The sequence below is a fragment of the Vipera ursinii genome (genome assembly GCF_947247035.1).
Source record: "Vipera ursinii genome assembly, chromosome: 12".
NCBI lineage: Eukaryota > Metazoa > Chordata > Lepidosauria > Squamata > Viperidae > Vipera > Vipera ursinii.
Genome location: NC_139525.1, coordinates 14,683,884 through 14,701,266, shown reverse-complemented (window position 1 = coordinate 14,701,266; position 17,383 = coordinate 14,683,884). Strand labels below are relative to the sequence as shown.

Sequence of the window (17,383 nt, the reverse complement as noted above, 5' to 3'; positions counted from 1 at the left end):
AGTCATGCCGGCCACATGACCATGGAGACGTCCTCGGACAAGCGCTGGCTCTTCGGCTTTGAAACGGAGATGAGCACCGGCCCCTAGAGTCAGAAACGACTAGCACGCATGTGCGGGGGAACCTTTACCTTTACTAGTTAACATATTATGCTAAGCCATGAATTAACTATATTTTTGCTAAATAAATCACCATTAGCTGGTTTCATACATCAGGCTAAATTATAATGGGCATGATTTTGGCTGGGGTTGGTGAACCTATTTTATGTCCAAGAAGCATCTCCCTTTTTCTATTAAATATTATTTATCAAGATTGGCGCAACATTATCCCATTCAACATTTTGCTTTTCTAAAAGCAGAGGCAATGAAATGAGAATGGGCGAAAACGTTGGAATATTGATTTTCTATTTCCGAACAAACGTTTAGTTACTCTTGGGTGCCTGGTTTGTAGGAGAGGGAAAGCTGAAGGCACTTTCTGTTCCCCAGTCTCCACATTTTAGTGTCAAGTGCCTGTTGAAAGCTTTGGCTCCATATCATTATGTGCCATTCCACTGCGCTCTGTTCAATAGAACTATCCCACCGTGCTAAACAATGAAGTATTTGCAATTCTTGGCATGCATTAGCCGACTCCCAAGGAATGCGCTCAAAGCCATACAGCCAGTGTGCATTAAAGTGTCAATCATCTCTTGTCACTTCTCTGCCCTTAGGAGTTAAAACAAGACATTTCCAGTTTCCGCTACGAAGTCCTGGACTTACTGGGTAACCGGAAGCCTCAAAGAAGAAGCTACTCCACCAGCAGTACAGAGGTCTCCCAAAAAGAAGAAGCTCCTGAGGAATGCCTGGGAGAAACCTCCAAGGCCAAGGGCATCTCCTTTGGGGTGGGCAACAAAAAGAAAGACTTCAATGTCTCAGCTCTCATTAAGACCATGTCTGGCGTCGAGACAGGGAGCGAAAAACCAAAAAACAACGGGATCAGCAAGCGCTCCTTCGTTCGCAATGGCAACAGAGTCCAAAGGCTTTCCAGCTCCAAAAAGGAGTCCTTCAAGAGGCTGGGTCTCCTGTTCTCCAAGATGAATGGACATCTTGCAGAACCCAACCAAGAGCCCATGTATACCATTTCGGATGGGGTCATCCAGCCCCATTACATGTGGCAAGACATTAAATATTCTCAGATGACGAAAGAGCAAGATGACTGCTCCAAAAGTGAAATTAACCTCAATGAGGTGGCCTACAGCTCCAATATCAGGCATACGGGACAGAGCCAGTGCCCTGCGGTTTGTGCCAGCTCCCTTCACTGTGCTTCCAGCATCTGCTCCTCAAATGCCAAACTCATAGACTCTTCAGAGGATGTGTTTAACTCGTGGGGAGATGCTTGTGACATGTTTAGGAACCAATGGAACGATGGGCAGGAGGAACAAGTCACCACGCGCCTATAAGTAGACCTGTTCAGTAACTTGGCCGCCGAGCATCAGCACCCTGGAAACTGTTTGTCATCACGGACTCTCCATAGTTAGGGACACCTCCTCTTTCCCAGTTTGTCTCTGGCAAATGCAGACCCCCAGGTTCTTTCAGTTTAATTGATAACCACAGCACACCACTGTTTCTTTAATTTGCTTTCTTAGACTGACCGATGCCAAATGTTTCACTTGAAAGGTTCACTCCTTTGAAGAATGTCAGAAGCTACAGAACACCTACTCCCTCAAATGGGCTTCAGGATGTCCTCCAGGTGGTTTTGGTTCCTCCTGCCATCACTTTTGGATCAGTGCGTTTTGGTTACTTTAACGTTGGTCTCCCCGAGACGGCATCTCTCTTCCCCTCAACTTGGTTAGCGACTCTGCTGCCCAACATCTTACGTTTTATCTTCTGGCCATTGACCACTATCCAGGACCAGCAGATGCAAAGCAATTGAGAAGGAGGTCAAGGCCCAGCTAAGGCTACTTGCAGGGGGACTGTTCCAAATATAAACGGGCTTTTCGCTTTCAAGCAATACAACTTTCCATGATTTCAACTGTATGTCCTTTATTAAAGTTGCATATTGTTTTCTTAATGTAAACGATTACCATAATGAGTTATAAGTTGAGCTCTAGAATTTACTGTGTCCAGATGCCCACTAGAATTTACTGTACAAAGCATGCATGCACACACATGGTTCACATGTGATTATGTATAGGTGTGGTGCATATGAGTGTATACACACACACACACACACGCCCCTGTGTTCAGATCACCCTCTTTTCACCTGTACTAGTAATCTTCTCCAATTCACCTGTAAAACTGTCCCAGGGATTTTTCTATAAACTAAATGGTCTTGAGCAAGTTTGCAATATAAGCGCCCCACTTGAGCCGTGGTGGCGCAGTGGTTAGAATGCAGCATTGCAGGCTAATTCTGCCAATCGCCAGCAGTTGGATCCTAACCGACTCATGGTTGACCCAGCCTTCCATCCTTCTGAGGTTGGTAAAACGAGGACCCAGGTTGTTGGGGGCAAGATGCTGACTCTGTAAACCACTTAGAGAGGGCTGTCAAGCGCTGTGAAGCGGCATATAAGTCTAAGTGCTATTGCTATTGTGATCTATCTATCTATCTATCTATCTATCTATCTATCTATCTATCTATCTATCTATCTATCATCTATCATCCCATTGCCAGGAGTTCAATCCTGACAGGGCTCAAGGTTGACCCAGCCTTCCATCCTTCCGAGGTCAGTAAAATGAGGACCCAGATTGTTAGGGGCCATAGGCTGACTCTGTAAACTGCTGAGAGAGGTCTGTAAAGCACTACAAAGCGGTCTACAAGTCTAAGTGCTATTGCTATCTCTCTGCATTTTACACAAACCTGCGTTCCAGATGGGAAATAATTGATGAGTCTGCAGCTCAAATTCTTTCTAGGAGTATTGGCCGTAGAGTTTGAAAATTCCTATCCTTTCTCTGGTGTTGCTTATGGATAATTCCTTTGGTAATCATTTCACTATCCTGGATGCTATAAGGCAAGCCTGGTAATTGCAGTATTAAGATCCACTGTCTCAGCAGCATTAACTGGCTTTATTTGAAACATCATCAGCAAAAGTAGCAACTCAGCAGTTGCTGAGATGTATTTCTCTGTATTTTCCAGGACTTAGGAAAATTAAATGCTCAGCAGCAATGGTGCCAACCCAGAGAACTCCTGGTGCATTCAGTCTTTCAGTATATACATTTTGGGGATGTGTTGAATATTTGCAGAGATTCACACACTTGAAATTCTCATGCCTTATGTTTTGAGTCATAGCAGCTTGTCCAAAACTTTGAAAGTCTCTTTGTTCTCTCTCTTTCTTTTCTTTTCTTTTTTTCAAGAGATTGGGCAGCCATTTGACCAGGATGGTATAAGGGTCTCCTGTTCATGCAAGGGGATGGGCTAGAAGACCTCCAAAGGCCCCTTCCAATTCTACTATACTGTATAAAACTAACAGAGTTACTTAAATCACACTCTGGCTAGCATTTATACTGTACAAAGGTGGGTATTTAACTTCTGAGAAGGGAGACCTTCTGGAGATCAATTCATTTTGGAATGTGATCAAACCCAGGAACTCTGCAGGCTACTTTATTTACAGGCAGCTGAAAAGCAGAGCATAACGAAATAGTCCGGTTTAAGCCAACAGCTCAGCTGAGCCAGAACCCCACAGAGCAAAATGTCTACTTCTTTAAAAATTGATCCCATTTGTTTATATATATATATATGTGGATCTTTGGTCATTCGGGTTTTTTCCCACGTAGAATTGAAGGTGTAAGAGCAACGTTTCGACGAAATCTCATCCGTCATCCTCAGGCTGGTGGCTTCATATATATATATGATCAAGGGAGCCCAAAATTTCTGTTGCTAAGCGAGACATTTGTTAAGTGAGTTTTGCTCTGTTTTACGACCTTTCTTGCCACAGTTGTTAAGTGAATCACTGCAGTTGTTCAATTAGTCACACGATTGTTAAGAGACTCAGGCTTCCTCATTGAGTTTGCTCGTCGGGGGGGGGATCACCAAAGGGGATCGCATGATCCCGGGACACAGCCACCGTCATCAATATGAGCCAGGTGCCAAGCGTCTGAATTGTGATTGCGTGGTCCTGGGGATGCTGCAGCCGTCGTTATGTGTTGTTGTAACTTTGAACCATCACTAAATGAACTGTTGCAAGTTGAGGCTTTCTGGCCTCCATAACAGGGCAGGGATGTGTTATTTTTAGCAGAAAAATGTGTGTGAGAATCACACTGTATTTGTAGAGGAGATTCTTCGTTTGAGAACCAGCTTACAAGAAAAGTGCTTCTGAGCACGTTTCCAGTTTAGATCCAGCTGCTTCTGCCTACCAATTGCAGGACATTAAAAGCTCCTATCAAGCAAATGGGTGCTTCCCCAAGCAAACGGCTGGTGCAAAAGCTCTCATCTTCCCAATTTGGAAGGCTTCCAGGCCTCACTTCAGTTTCAATCCCGATCGTCCCCTCTCCAAGGATTTTGGGAAAGGAAAATCCAATCATCGCAAACAACGGATGTAATTAATTTCAGCTCCTAGATGCTCTATCCAGAGAAATGCATCTTTTAGCAGCAGCTGCAGACCTTGGGCAACGTGCAATTTCAGTATGAGCTTGTATACTGGTACAGCTAGGGATTCACTTGTCAAAATACACTAATGTGCCGTATGTCCAAAAACCCCAAGATTTCTCGTCCAGATTTATGAGTCATCACCCTCGCCTATCAGAAAGGCCCCTTTGCAGAAAACTAAATATTTGCGGGAATACTGTAAACCCAATTCATAAAGCAGTTAAATTGCAGCTGAACATCTAAGAGAATAACAAAGTTGGAAGGAAACTTGGAGGTTTTCCTTGTGCTGTTTCAGCCACGTGGCTGTCCAATCTCTTCTTAAAACCCTCTAGTGATGGAGCAAATGCAACTTCTGGAAGTAAGTCGTTCCACTCATCAATTGTTCTAACTTTCAGGAAATCACAGAACTAGTCCTAATAGACAAAGCAATCTAGCAGTGTTTCTCAATCTCGGGCCCATTAAGATGTGTGGACATCAACTCCCAGAATGGCCCAGCCAGCCTTAAAAGAAGTAGCTCTTAAGTCTTTGGACCTTCCAACACACTTTTATTTAATTCACCACTGAAACCTTTTAAACTGGCTCCAGGTGCTGTCAAATAACAGCCACCAGCTTTTAGATAAAACGGCTACTAACTTCTACACTGCATGTGCATTTGGGGTGATAAGAGGTCATCTCCCTGGCTGGAGGCTCTGTCTGATGAGAAGAGGTTACCTCCGCAGGTTTGCTCTGCTCTGTCCTGAAGCTAGAATTTCCCATTCAATTTTAAATTTTCTTTATCTAGCTAGCATTTGATTCTCATCTTCGCTATGCGGGATGGAGAATGAATGAAAATTTGAGGTGTTCAGAAATTTGATCGTTGCTCCTGCCAATAGAGGAGGCATAAACACACCACAGATGGGCACATACAGCTAGATCAAAGTGTAAAGAATTGTGGTGGTGCACTGGTTAGAATGCAGTATTGCAGCCATACTCTGCCGACTGCCAGGAGTTTGATCTTCAGCCTTCCATCCTTCTGAGGTTGGTAAAATGAGGACCCAGATTGTTGGGGGCAACAGGCTGACTCTTAAACCGCTCAGACAGAGGTGTAAAGCACTATGAAGCGGTATATAAGTCTAAGTGCTCTATCTATCCATCCATGTATCTACCTACCTACCTATCTACCTACCTATCTACCTTGCTCTGGTGGCGCAATAGTTAGAATGCAGTATTGCAGGCTAATTCTGCCGACTGCCAGCAGTTCTATTCTCACCAGCTCCAGGTTGACTCAGCCTTCCAAGGTCGGTAAAATGAGACCAGATTGTTGGGGGGCAACAGGCTGACTTCTACAAACCGCTTAGACGGCTGTAAAAAAAGGACTATGAAGCGGTATATACAGTACATCTAAGTGTTACTGCTAAGTCCTATTGCTAATTACACCTCCTGGCACCTTCAGATTATGAAAGTACTCGCTTGGTAGCAGATCTTGCTCCACTGATCTGTCTTTTTTGCTTTTAACTCTTGGTGTATGAGCCATTGCATCAGAAGAGGAATCATCCACAAAAGGAAGGATCCGGAATCTGCGTAGTGGTAGGTCTGGCTGGATGTACAACTCTGTTAGAGCTTGAAACACCTGCCTTTTGAGAACGTAGGTTTTTATTCTGAATACAGGAAATCCTCGACTTACAACCATTTGTTTAATGACTGTTCGAGGTTACAATGGCACTTTAAAAAGTGACTTATAACCGTTTTCCGCACTCCCATGTTGTTAAGCAAATCTGGCTTCCCCATTGTTGTCAGAAGGTCGCAAAAAGAGATCCCATTACATACACACACACACACACACACACACACACACACACACGACACATAACTAAAAAGATTAAATGCTGCAAAGCTGGTTAGAGCACCTTGAAGCAACTCCATAGCCAAACAAATGCCAAGGGAGTCTTTTGATGAAGTATTTTACATTTTCCAAAAACCAAATTCAGATTCTCCAACCTGCCTTTTGTCTTTTTTCCCCCCTGATGTAGACAACCACAGAGGTGGGAAAGACAGCAGAGACTGTTAGCAAAATACGAGCTAAGGCCAGGAAGGGAAGAAGGCGATAGAAATTTAGTGACTCTACTTGGACAATCTTGGTGAGAGAGGGAGAAAAGAAGGAAACACTACCAGACTTTCCAGATTGTGTTACCCAAACCTACTTAGCAGAGTGACAGTTGGAAGGGACCTTGGAGGTCTTCTAGTTCAATCCCCTGCTCAAGCAGGAGACCTTACACCAGGGGTCTTCAAACTTGGCCCTTTTATGACTTGTGGACTTCAACTCCCAGAATTCCTCAGCCAGGCACACTGGCTGAGGAATTCTGGGAGTTGAAGTCCACAAGTCATAAAAGGGCCAAGTTTGAAGACCCCTGCCTTACACCATTCTGGATAAATGGTTGTCCAATCTCTTCTTAAAAGAGCCTTGGTGGCGCAGTGGGCTAATGCCTCCTTAAGTAACACCAGCTGCCTGAAATTAGTGCAGGTTTGAGTCCCACCAGGCTCAAGGTTGACTCAGCCTTCCATCCTTCCGAGGTAGGTAAAATGAGGACCCAGATTGTTGGGGGCAATTAAGCTGACTTTGTAATAATGCCACTTGGGTGTGTGTGTGTGAAAGCCTTAATAAGCAGGCATATACATAGAATGAAGGCTACTGCTAAGTTTGTAAGCCGCCCTGAGTCTTCGTAGAAGGCGGGATATAAATGGGATTAAAAAAAACCAAAACCTCCAGTGATGGAACACCTACAACTTCTGAAGGCAAGCCCTTCCACTAATGGTTGTCACTGTCAGGAACTTTCTCCTTAGTTCTAGGTTTGATTTCTCTTTAATGATCTTCCACCCGTTACTTGTCCTGTCCTCAGTTGTTTTGGAGAATAGGTTGACCCCCTTGTGACAGCCCCTCAAAGGATAGGAGACTGCTGCTATCATGTCACCCTAGTCCAGGGTCTTCAAACGTAGCCCTTTTATGACTTGTGGACTTCAACTCCCAGAATTCCTCAGCCAATTGGAAGTCCAAAGTCATAAAAGTTTGAAGGCTCCTGCCCTAGTCCTTCTTTTCATTAAACCAGACATACCAGTTCCTGCAACTATCCTTTCTGTTTTAGCCTCCAGTCCTCTAGTCATCTTTGTTGCTCTTCTCTGCACTTTCTAAAGTCTCCACATCTTTTTTTCGGGACCAAAACTGGACAAGTGTGTTCCAAGTGTGGTCTTACAGAAGCAGTGTGAAATGGTTCCATTATTTCTGGTGATGTCTCTATCCTGATCTGGTGTAACCTGTAGGGCCGACACCCAGCCTGGTGGTTTTAGTATACTTGATCCCGTTTCATTCAGTCAGTCAAAGACTAGACAAGTTTTTTTTGTGTGCATTTCAAATTTATTTAGTGCTCTTGATGCCAAATTTCTAACCCACCCCCACAATTTTACCACCATTTGTGCGAATTGTTTTCATCGACAGAATTCAGACTACAACAATAGTAGGCCTTAGTAGGCCCAAGTCTTCACTTTCAGAAGCTGAGACAACAGAGAGAAAACAGTCAATACGGCTTTGTCTTTTAAACCAAATATACCGTGGAAAGGGGTTACAATCAAGGAAGAGTTGCATCAGCAACGCTAAATGGTCCCGAATTTCTAACAGCAAGCTTTATTTCCCACTGTTGTTGCCTTTGTATTAAAGGGGAAATGATGCCCAGATTTCAATATCCATGAAATCCTACAAAGAATAGCATTACAGAGTTAAGCCATTTGGCTAATGACTTAATAAACATTGTTATTTTGAGGCAGAAAATGTCAAGAGTTTAACCAAAAATCCTCTGCACACATTACGTGCTCTCTTGATGCAGCCATATCCAGTGGAAATTTAACGTTACAGCGTCGTCTAAGGTACTAAAGTGGTAAAGACTGCACCACCGATACAAATCAAGATTGAAACGAAACGTGAACAAAATAAAAACAAAATCTCCTTGTCAACCAAAACATGGTGAGCAAATGGAACAATTATAGTAGGAGGATACAGAAATGGGAACCGGCCAACATAAAAAGCAGGAACAGTTGTGGGAAACTTTTAGATCAGGGGTCTCCAACCCACTTTAAGACTTGTGGACTTCAACTCCCAGAATTCATGATGGCTGGGAAATTCTGGGAGTTGAAGTCCACACATCTTAAAAAGTTGCCCAAGTTGGAGACCGCAGGTTTAGATCACCTGGAGGTGTGCCACAGCATTCTGGGAATTATAGTTCCAAGTGGGGGAAGGTTCCCAGACTTGATCCTTCTGAATCTACATGCTTTGAGCTACAAAATGTGGTTGTGGATTGGATGAGGTGACGTAGCTAACTTGCTGGAAATGGCTGGGGTTAACCGTGTTATGGATTCGGGCAGAGTGCCCATAGGATGTGTTGACCGGATACCATGAACCGACGCAGTGATATGCAGGCACAAATGAGACACAAGATTCGTATCCTGGCAGAGGAGACGGGGTGTACGTGTCTGTTACCACAGGGTAATAGACGGTTCCAGAAGGTGGTGGAGAGGATTCTGGGATGGCTAAGGCACCTGAAAAAGGGGAAAATATTGCATATAAAAGATCAGCAGAGGGTGCATTTCTTGGACCTTGAAAAAAATTAAGCGGTTAAGGGCCTGGACAGTGCTCTAATTATCAGACCGGTAGGACTACATCTTAGGCCACCGGTAGGACTACATCTTAGGCCACTGAACTAAAGCATGGTTTGCATTGCTTTCTTACAGAACGGAATCAATTAGATCAGTGGTTCTCAACCTTTTCTTCACCACGGACCTCCTTTAAATACCTTTTGTGGCCACGGACCATGGCCACAGACCCCCCCCCAAGACTTAAGTCAAGGTTTAAATCATGGCATTTTTTTCCAGCCTTTATGGATGCTCAGGGATCCCCAGACCACAGGTTGAGTACCACTGAATTAAATTGCATGTGCAGATGTGCCGAGATCTTCCATTGTCACTATCCCCAATGATTAATTCATTCTTTTTCATTGCTTGTTATCCCACCAAGTCTTCTAAATCATGGAACCCTTTTCCAGAATCTGTCCCCAGCTTGTTTTTGTCAGACCTTGCGACAGTGAATTGATTTATATATCGCCTTAGTCAATTAACTACATAAGGTGGATTTACCTATCAACTAATAAACCCAGCAGCCTCTCCCAATTTATCAACAGTCACTGTAGTTTGGACAACAAATTCCATCCTCCTCCTCCTGCTGATGCAACAGCCATGCTGGGTAGGTGAGAGCCAGTATGGTCCAGTGGTTAAGGCACCAGGCTAGAAAGTGAGAGACTACGAGTTCAAATCCTGCCTTAGCCAGGAAAGCTGGCTGGATGACTTTGGGCTAGTTACTCTCTCTCTCAACCCACCTTGCAGGATTGTTGTGAAGAAAACAGGAGGAGGAAGATACGTTTTTGTGTGTTCGCTGCCTCGAGTTATTTGCAAAAATAATGAAGACTGGGTACAATAACCCAAGAGTCCAGACAATATCAAGCTGGGTAAAAGTTGTACTCCAGGTAATACCTTGACTTAGAACCATTCATTTAGTGACTGCTCAAAGTTACAACGGCACTGGAAAAAGTGATTGACGACTGTTTTTCACACTTACGACCACTGCGACATCCCCAAAGTCATGTGATCAAAATTCCGATGCTTGGCAACTGGCATGTATTTATGACCATTGCAGTGTCCCAAGGTAGTGTGATCCTCTTTTGCGACCTTCTGACAAGCAAAGTCAAGGGGGAAGCCAGGTTTACTTAACAACCATGTTAGTTACTTAACTGCAGTGATTCACTTAACAACTGTGGCAGGCAAGGTTGCAAAATGGGGCCAAATTAAAAAAAAATCTTGCTCAGCAATGGAAATTTAGGCTCAATGGCGGATCAGATGTGCGTACTGCAATTTGCATGACTGCCAACTTCAACTACACAAAATCCGCGTCGCTTCCACAGCAGACATTGCGTGGGGCCATCCATATAACAGAAACAGAAGGCAAATTATTGCTGCCACGGTTACTCATGTTGAAAGCATGAAATTCCATTACTGCCACACCGTAATTGCAAAGGAAGTACGCAATTCAGCGAGGCCAGCGACGGAAGCCATCTATGTTCCAGCGGTATTTGATATGAACCGAATGTGCGTTAAAAAACAGGAGGACGCTTCCCATGGTGTCATGTGCTCTGCCGCAGAATTGTTTTCCCTGAGGTTTTCTTTAAAAAAAACGAAAACAAAATAAGACCTCAGAGCAGCTCCAAGGAGTATCTCCTGGGAGGAAAGGAAACGGTTCATTTTTTCTTATCAAAAAGAAAAAATGCTATTTTTCACCACAGCCGTCTTTTTTTTTTCCCCTCCTTGCTCCTCAGGGAGAAAATATATTAGTATATTACCGCAAAGTCTGGAAAGCAGCATTATTAAAATTGGAAAGTGGCAGACTTATAATTGGATTACTGAAGGAATCTATAATCCAAAGATCAGGATAACCGAGGAGCTTTACGTCTTTCCCTAGCCTAGAGCAGCTAGCGCTGGGCTGACTCTGACGGATGTTCAAAAACCAGGGTTTTTTTTCCCTCATAGAACGCTCAGAACGGAGTTCCGGAACCTTTTTTGGATGGAACCTTGTAGCGTAGGCAAGACGCATTGTATGATATGTGTGAGTTCCGGCACCTTTTTCTTTTACAAAAAAAGCACTGTGAAAAACTATATGTAGAAGCACAGGGAATCTTCAACTTGTTTTTTTTCGGAAGCTAGCTTGTTTTTGACATACTGTCTGTAAAACTAGGCAGACCTTGCTTGCCCACGGATTGCATCATTGGTCGTGATGCATTGCCATGTCCTCTTCTGATGATTCTCTTTAGTTTTCTTTTAATTGGACGTTTGATTTATGTGTGGCCTTTGGCTGTGATAATAAATGGGTTGATCCTCAACTTACGACAACAATTGGGCCCCAAATGTCTGTTGCTAAAGGAGACAGTTGTTAAGTGAGCCTTGCCCCATTTTATGGCCTTTCTTGCCACAGCTGTTAAGTAACTTCTTCACCGACTCTGCTTTTCAGAAGAGGGGAATCACGCAACCCTGTCGTACATATGAACCAGTTGCCAAGCATCCCAGTTTTTATCACCTGACCCTGGAGATGCTGCAACAGTTGTGTGAAAAATGGCCGTGCTGCTGTAACTTTGAATAGTCACCAAAGGACTGGTTGTAAATTGAGGACTACTTATACTTAGATGGATCTCACGACGAGAGACGACGCAGGAAAAAAAGAAAATGGCAAACAACTTCCATCTTGTTGCATGGCTCTGTCCTAATAACAACTCATCAGGACTTGAACTAAATATCTTTCTCCCTTTAAAGCAGGGGTCTCCAAACTTGGCAACTTGAAGACTCGTGGACTTCAACTCCCAGGCTGGCTGAGGCATTCTGGGAGTTGAAGTCCACGAGTCTTCAAGTTGCCAAGTTTGGAGACCCCTGCTTTAAACTCTTCAGGGAGGTGTGGGGGCTGATTGGTGAAGTTGCTGGGCTTGTTGGTTGAAAAGCTGGCCTCCCAGGTGTGAGACCCAAGTGTCCTGCAACAGGGGTGAGTTCCCTTCCTCCTCCCCCAGCTCCTGCCAACCTAGCAGCTCGAAAGCATGCAAATGTGAGTAGATCAATAGGTACCACTTCGGTGGGAAAGTAACAGTACTCCCTGACGTCGTGCTGGCCAGCTGACGACAGAAATGTCCTTGGACACCACGGACTCAATGGCCTTGAAAGGAAGATGGTCAGCAACAACTAGCAGAGTAAAATCCGCAGGGACTCTTTTAGCTTTACCTTGTCAAAACTATCCCAAGGGTTATGTTAGGTCTACAAAATCCTTTTGTTCTGATCTTGTTCACCTGAGTCTCACTGCACTGGTAAACAGTGGGAAGAGTTAATGGTGCCTCTGCTCTTTTCATTAGCATCACATTAGCAAAATGGTCTAAAGTGAAACAAAATGCTTACTTTATCATTAACGAAATTACTGAATTATGCCACAAAGGAGGAGATTAAAAAAAAATCAGGCAGGTAATCAGGTTCACAAATGAATAATCAAGTCTTAGCCTCAACATGGGCCGTTCATCAGTCTGGCTGAATTGCAGGGCTGAAGCTATGAATGTACCGTTACTCCCCTCGACACATGATCACAATCGGGACGAGAATTTCCATTGCTAAGCAAGGCAGTTAAATCAGTTGTACCCAATTTCCTGACCTATTTTTTTGCCACGGTTGTTAAGCAAACCCCTGCAAATTGTTAAGCAAAACACATGGTCATTAAGCGAATGCAGCTTCCTCCATTGACTTTGTTTGTTGGAAGCTGGCCGGGCAAGTTTCAGACGGGTGTTTTACATGACACCAGGATGGTGCCAAGTGCCCAAATTTTTGATTATGTGACCGTGGGGACATAAGTGTAAGTGTGAGGACCAGGCATAGGTCACTTTTTACAGTGCTGTTGTAACGTTGAACAGTTGCTGAACGAAAGGTTGTGAGGACTACCTGGATCTAAACTCTGTTAAAAAAAAGCTCAGAAATCATTTGGAAAATATTGAATCTGCCACGTCAAATTGAGCTCGGTGACACTTCTGGAGCGACCACTACACAAGAGACCAACCAGTTGACGAGGAGTCTGCAGGCATCTGGCGCAGATCGTTCCTCCCAACGTCGTTGTAAGGCAGAGGTGCTGATGAGTCAACCACAGAGACTTGCTCTGAATAGGTCTGGTAGGTTTCCACTTGAGGTGGTGGAGATGATGGTTGCTGTACGTACATCACGGGGTTCCAGCAGGTCTGGTGGTAATACTAGCACAATTCAAGGCGAGAAAAATCAAGTTTTAAATACCTGATTAAATAGGTGATTTGCCCAGACTGACAAAAGTAGCTGTTGAAATCTGCCCATTTAGATCTACTTCAGAAATGCCCTGAAGTAGATCAACTGTTTTGGATCAAGGGCAAAACACAGCTTCATCCTTAATCAGCAAGACCATTAACAGGAATGTGTCATTCTAAAGTGTGGTCAAGCTGTTTAGTGGCTGCCTAAAACCTAATTCTTTCCAAACTGAATTTTCACAGAATTCTCTTTCAACAAGATTTATTGAGATGGGAGAGGTCAGGTTGCAGAAATTCCAGCAATGGAGCTATTTGCTGTTTAGAAACAATCTAGCTATTACTTTTAATAACCACTGTGGTGGCCCGGTGGTCAGAATGCAGTATTGCAGGCTAACTCTGCTCATTGCCACAAGTTCGATCCCGAACGGCTCAAGGTTGATTCAGCCTTCCATCTTTCCAAGGTTGGTAAAATGAGGACCCAAATTGCTGGGGGCAACAGGCTGACTCTGTAAACCACTTAGAGGGGGCTGGAAAGCACTGTGAAGCGGTATGTAAGTGCTACTGAAGTGCTATTACAAATCTGATACAAAGATGAACATCCAACAATTGAAAAGAAGCTGTTCTTGACAGGGTAGCATGGAGAGCAAGTCGCCAAGTGTTGGATATGACTAAATGATTAAAACAACAACAAAGGCGCAGAAGTTATTTTTCTGTGCTTTATGCGAGGGACAAATAATGCAGGAGAAGAATGGGAATGTATTTGTGTAAACATTAACAAAAAAGAGAAAGTGGGTATGCTCTGAGGAAGTAATATAACTCTTGTCATACACATCAAGGCTGCTTTTCTTACAATCTGCATCCCAGCACCAACAAATATTTACCTAGCTAGAGAACAGCAGCTTAGGAAGTCAGCATGGATAAAAGCAATATATTTACAATATTTTAAGAAAAGTTCCGGGTTTTGTGTAGACGTCAAGCAAAGGATTCCCCATCCGACTTCAGAAAATTCTGAAAAACATCGGCGTCTACCAAAGACTTGACACCCCAATCTCACAAAAGGTGGTTGTACCACTAGACTTTTATTGGGCACCTACCTGCAAGCCCAAATTAAAATAATACTGCAAAACCTTTGGATCTAAAACAAAGAGGGAAAAAAAACTTGGTCACTGCATTTCATACAGATCCTTATAAAAAGGTATGAATATTTACATTTTTCTCATGTTTACCCACCAATCCGTATCAAAGGACTTTCAGATATTTTTCTCCTACATAGTTAGCATTTAAATATTAATTTACCAAACAACTATGGTTAGGAAAAGAAAGACAATTTTAGAAAAATCCCTTAGTTTGATTAATTCTGCCCTGGGAGAAAGCACCGTAGCTGTACCGGCAAGTTCAGGTAGTCCTCGGCTTATGACAATTGGGATCAACATTACCCTTGCTAAGCCAGGCAGCTGTTAAGGGAGATGTGACCGATTTGACAACTGTTTTCCCCATGGTTGTTAAGTGAATCACTGCAGTTGTTAAGTGAATCCAGCTTCCCTCTTCAGCAAAAGGGTAGATGTAGTTCAGCTCATATGCAGGTGGTCCTCAACTTAACGACCACAATTGGGTCTCTGCTGATAAGCAAGGTAGCTGTTAAGTCACCCCCAATTTTGCCACGATTGTTAAGTGCATCGGTTGTTAACTGAATCCTGCGGCCATTAAGTGAGTCTAACTTCCCCCACGGACTTTGCTGGTCAGAGGTTGGCTGGGAAAGTTGCAAATGGGGAATCTCATGATCCCAAGATGCTGCAAGTGTCGTCAATACACGCCAGTTGCCAAGCAACCAAAATTTGATCATGCAACCATGGGGGATGCTGCAATGGCTGTTAAGTGCTGTCATAAGTGTTGTTGTAATTTTGAACGGTTGCTAAACAAATGGTTCTAAGTCAAGGACTACTTGTACCCACGAGAGGTACCCACGACATCAGATCAACCAAAAACTGCAACATGTAGACTTTCGAGGAATAAAAACAAAAACAAAAAAGGAAATGTTCGTAACACCTGGAAAAGCAAATGCAATTGACAGCTAAATTTCCCAGCTCGCCTTCTCACAGGGCCACACTATTTTGCGATGAGATTCAAAGCGAAATGCAAAATTTAAAACAGAGGAAAGAGGGGGGGGGGAGTGATTATACGCCAACAGTTAGGACAGATCACAGCATGGGAAAAATACAATTATTACTGAGTCATCCTTCTGCAATCTATTTCACCTTTTCTTTTGTGTACTTTGCTTGTAAACTATTGAATGTTAGCACTGCCTGTCCTAAATGTTTATGTAACACCGCAAATTAGCAGAGGTCCAATGAGAGGAAAGTTAAGAAACTGAACAGCCCGTTTTCCTTTTTAAGCTGTTGTCGCCGATTTGGCTTTTGTGTAGTCGCTGCTCCCTTCGCAACACGCACAAGCAACACTAAGGAACAATCTAGTGGAAACCTCAGCGTTAAGTGTCCAGCTGAAGACAGAAACCTTTCAGGTATAATAAATACACTGATATAAATCCCAGATGCTTATTAAGGTGATATTCAGTTTTGGATGTAAAAATCTAACTAATGTTATACTTATTAGCACAAACACTTCAGAGCATGGTCAGTGCTATACCCTTTCTTTAAAAAAAATTAACACAACACACAACATACATTCTTGTTTGCAAATCATACTTATTAACATCGACAAAGCGTGGTCAGTACTGTGATATCCTTTTAAAAATCTAACCCAACACACAACGTACATTCTCTTTGCAAATAAAGAATTGAGGCAAGCAGATAGTCCTCTATCCGACTTCCAACTTATTTTGATTACAGCCAATTCCTGACCCACTCTCTGCAGGCAGCCCTCAGCGTACAACGGCAACTGGGATCACAACTGCCATCGCTAAGAGACATCGTCAGCTCCCTTCCCGGATGCTGCCATTCTGAGGGGGAAGGGGGAAGCGCTGCATGGGGACCGAAGATGTTTTTGTATTGTTTCTGCTTTCACTCTGATGTTTCTGCATGGGAATTGGGGAGGGGGGGTGGTTTGACTCAAGGCCATCTAGTTTGACTCCTTTATGGCTAACTCCTGCCTCTTACCAAGATCACGGCACCAGAGAACAATGTCAACGCTGCTAACCTCAAATGTTGAGATGAAGAAGTAGCCATTTCATATGTTAAACTTGTGTATTGCTTTAAGAGATTGAGTTTAAGGTTGGGAGTGGGGAAGAGGAGGACTGTGCCTTCAAGACCATCTGAACTTAAAGAAAACAAGACCTTGGCGGGTTTTCTAATGGAAGAAAAACTGATTCTTTAAATTAATTGGAGAATATGATTAATGACAAAATTAGAAAGGTGGAGAATTCTGTTTTAATATATTGTGCAAGGGGTGGAGATTTCAGATTCCAGCTTCCTTCGAGCAAGCATTTGCTGGTGTATTAGGCTGAATAAAGGACTTCTAAGGTAAGCAATGCCTCAGTCACTTGAAAAGCCCACACGTCGGAAGTTTGACAAACTTATCAACTTTTCCACTCAAGAGTTCTCACAACAACTTCACACCTGTTGATTGGCTCCAGATGGACCGGGCTAATGAGGTGTTGTTGGACAACGGGAAATTAACTTAAAATTTATTTTGGGCCAGAAACTTCAGATTCTGCCTGAACTCTCCGCAATCCCTTTCTGTCAGTCAAAGATCCTTTGGAAACGACGCTGGTTTCAAGAGTCGTGCTTTCCCGAGGAGATAGCTGAGGCAGGCCCTTATTATCTGAACAGGCTCTTTTTAAGCAAGGAGTGCATGGATTGTCAAGCGAGGACCTCTTTTGTGATTGCAACCTCTGGGCTTCCCCCTTGACTTTGCTCCTGGGATGCTCTCAGGGAATGTCAGAAATCCCAAGCGTGTTGACTGTGGGGAATGCCGCAACGGCCCAAACTCTGATGACCGGTCATAAATA

General features: G+C 43.5%; 2 protein-coding genes and 1 long non-coding RNA gene across 3 annotated transcripts in view; 2 read left to right on the top strand and 1 right to left on the bottom strand.

Moving 5' to 3' along the window:
• Positions 1-1,433, top strand: part of TRPC5 (transient receptor potential cation channel subfamily C member 5) — a gene marked incomplete at both ends in the record, with an annotated part of 90,218 nt that extends 88,785 nt beyond the window's left edge. Inside the window, one exon of the mRNA XM_083371843.1 lies at positions 705-1,433. Within this exon, the coding sequence (XP_083227969.1) occupies positions 705-1,433 (729 nt within the window). The remainder of the gene's footprint in view (positions 1-704) is intronic.
• LOC310646119 overlaps positions 1-17,383 on the top strand; it is a 510,475-nt gene that overhangs the window by 299,411 nt on the left and 193,681 nt on the right. The window lies entirely within an intron of this gene.
• The window catches only part of LOC310645823 (UDP-N-acetylglucosamine transferase subunit ALG13-like), a gene marked incomplete at both ends in the record, with an annotated part of 45,671 nt that continues 37,131 nt past the window's right edge, over positions 8,844-17,383 (bottom strand). The window contains 3 exons of the mRNA XM_083371842.1: positions 8,844-9,118; positions 13,206-13,392; positions 14,514-14,554. Coding sequence (XP_083227968.1) covers positions 8,844-9,118; positions 13,206-13,392; positions 14,514-14,554 — 503 coding nt within the window. The remainder of the gene's footprint in view (positions 9,119-13,205; positions 13,393-14,513; positions 14,555-17,383) is intronic.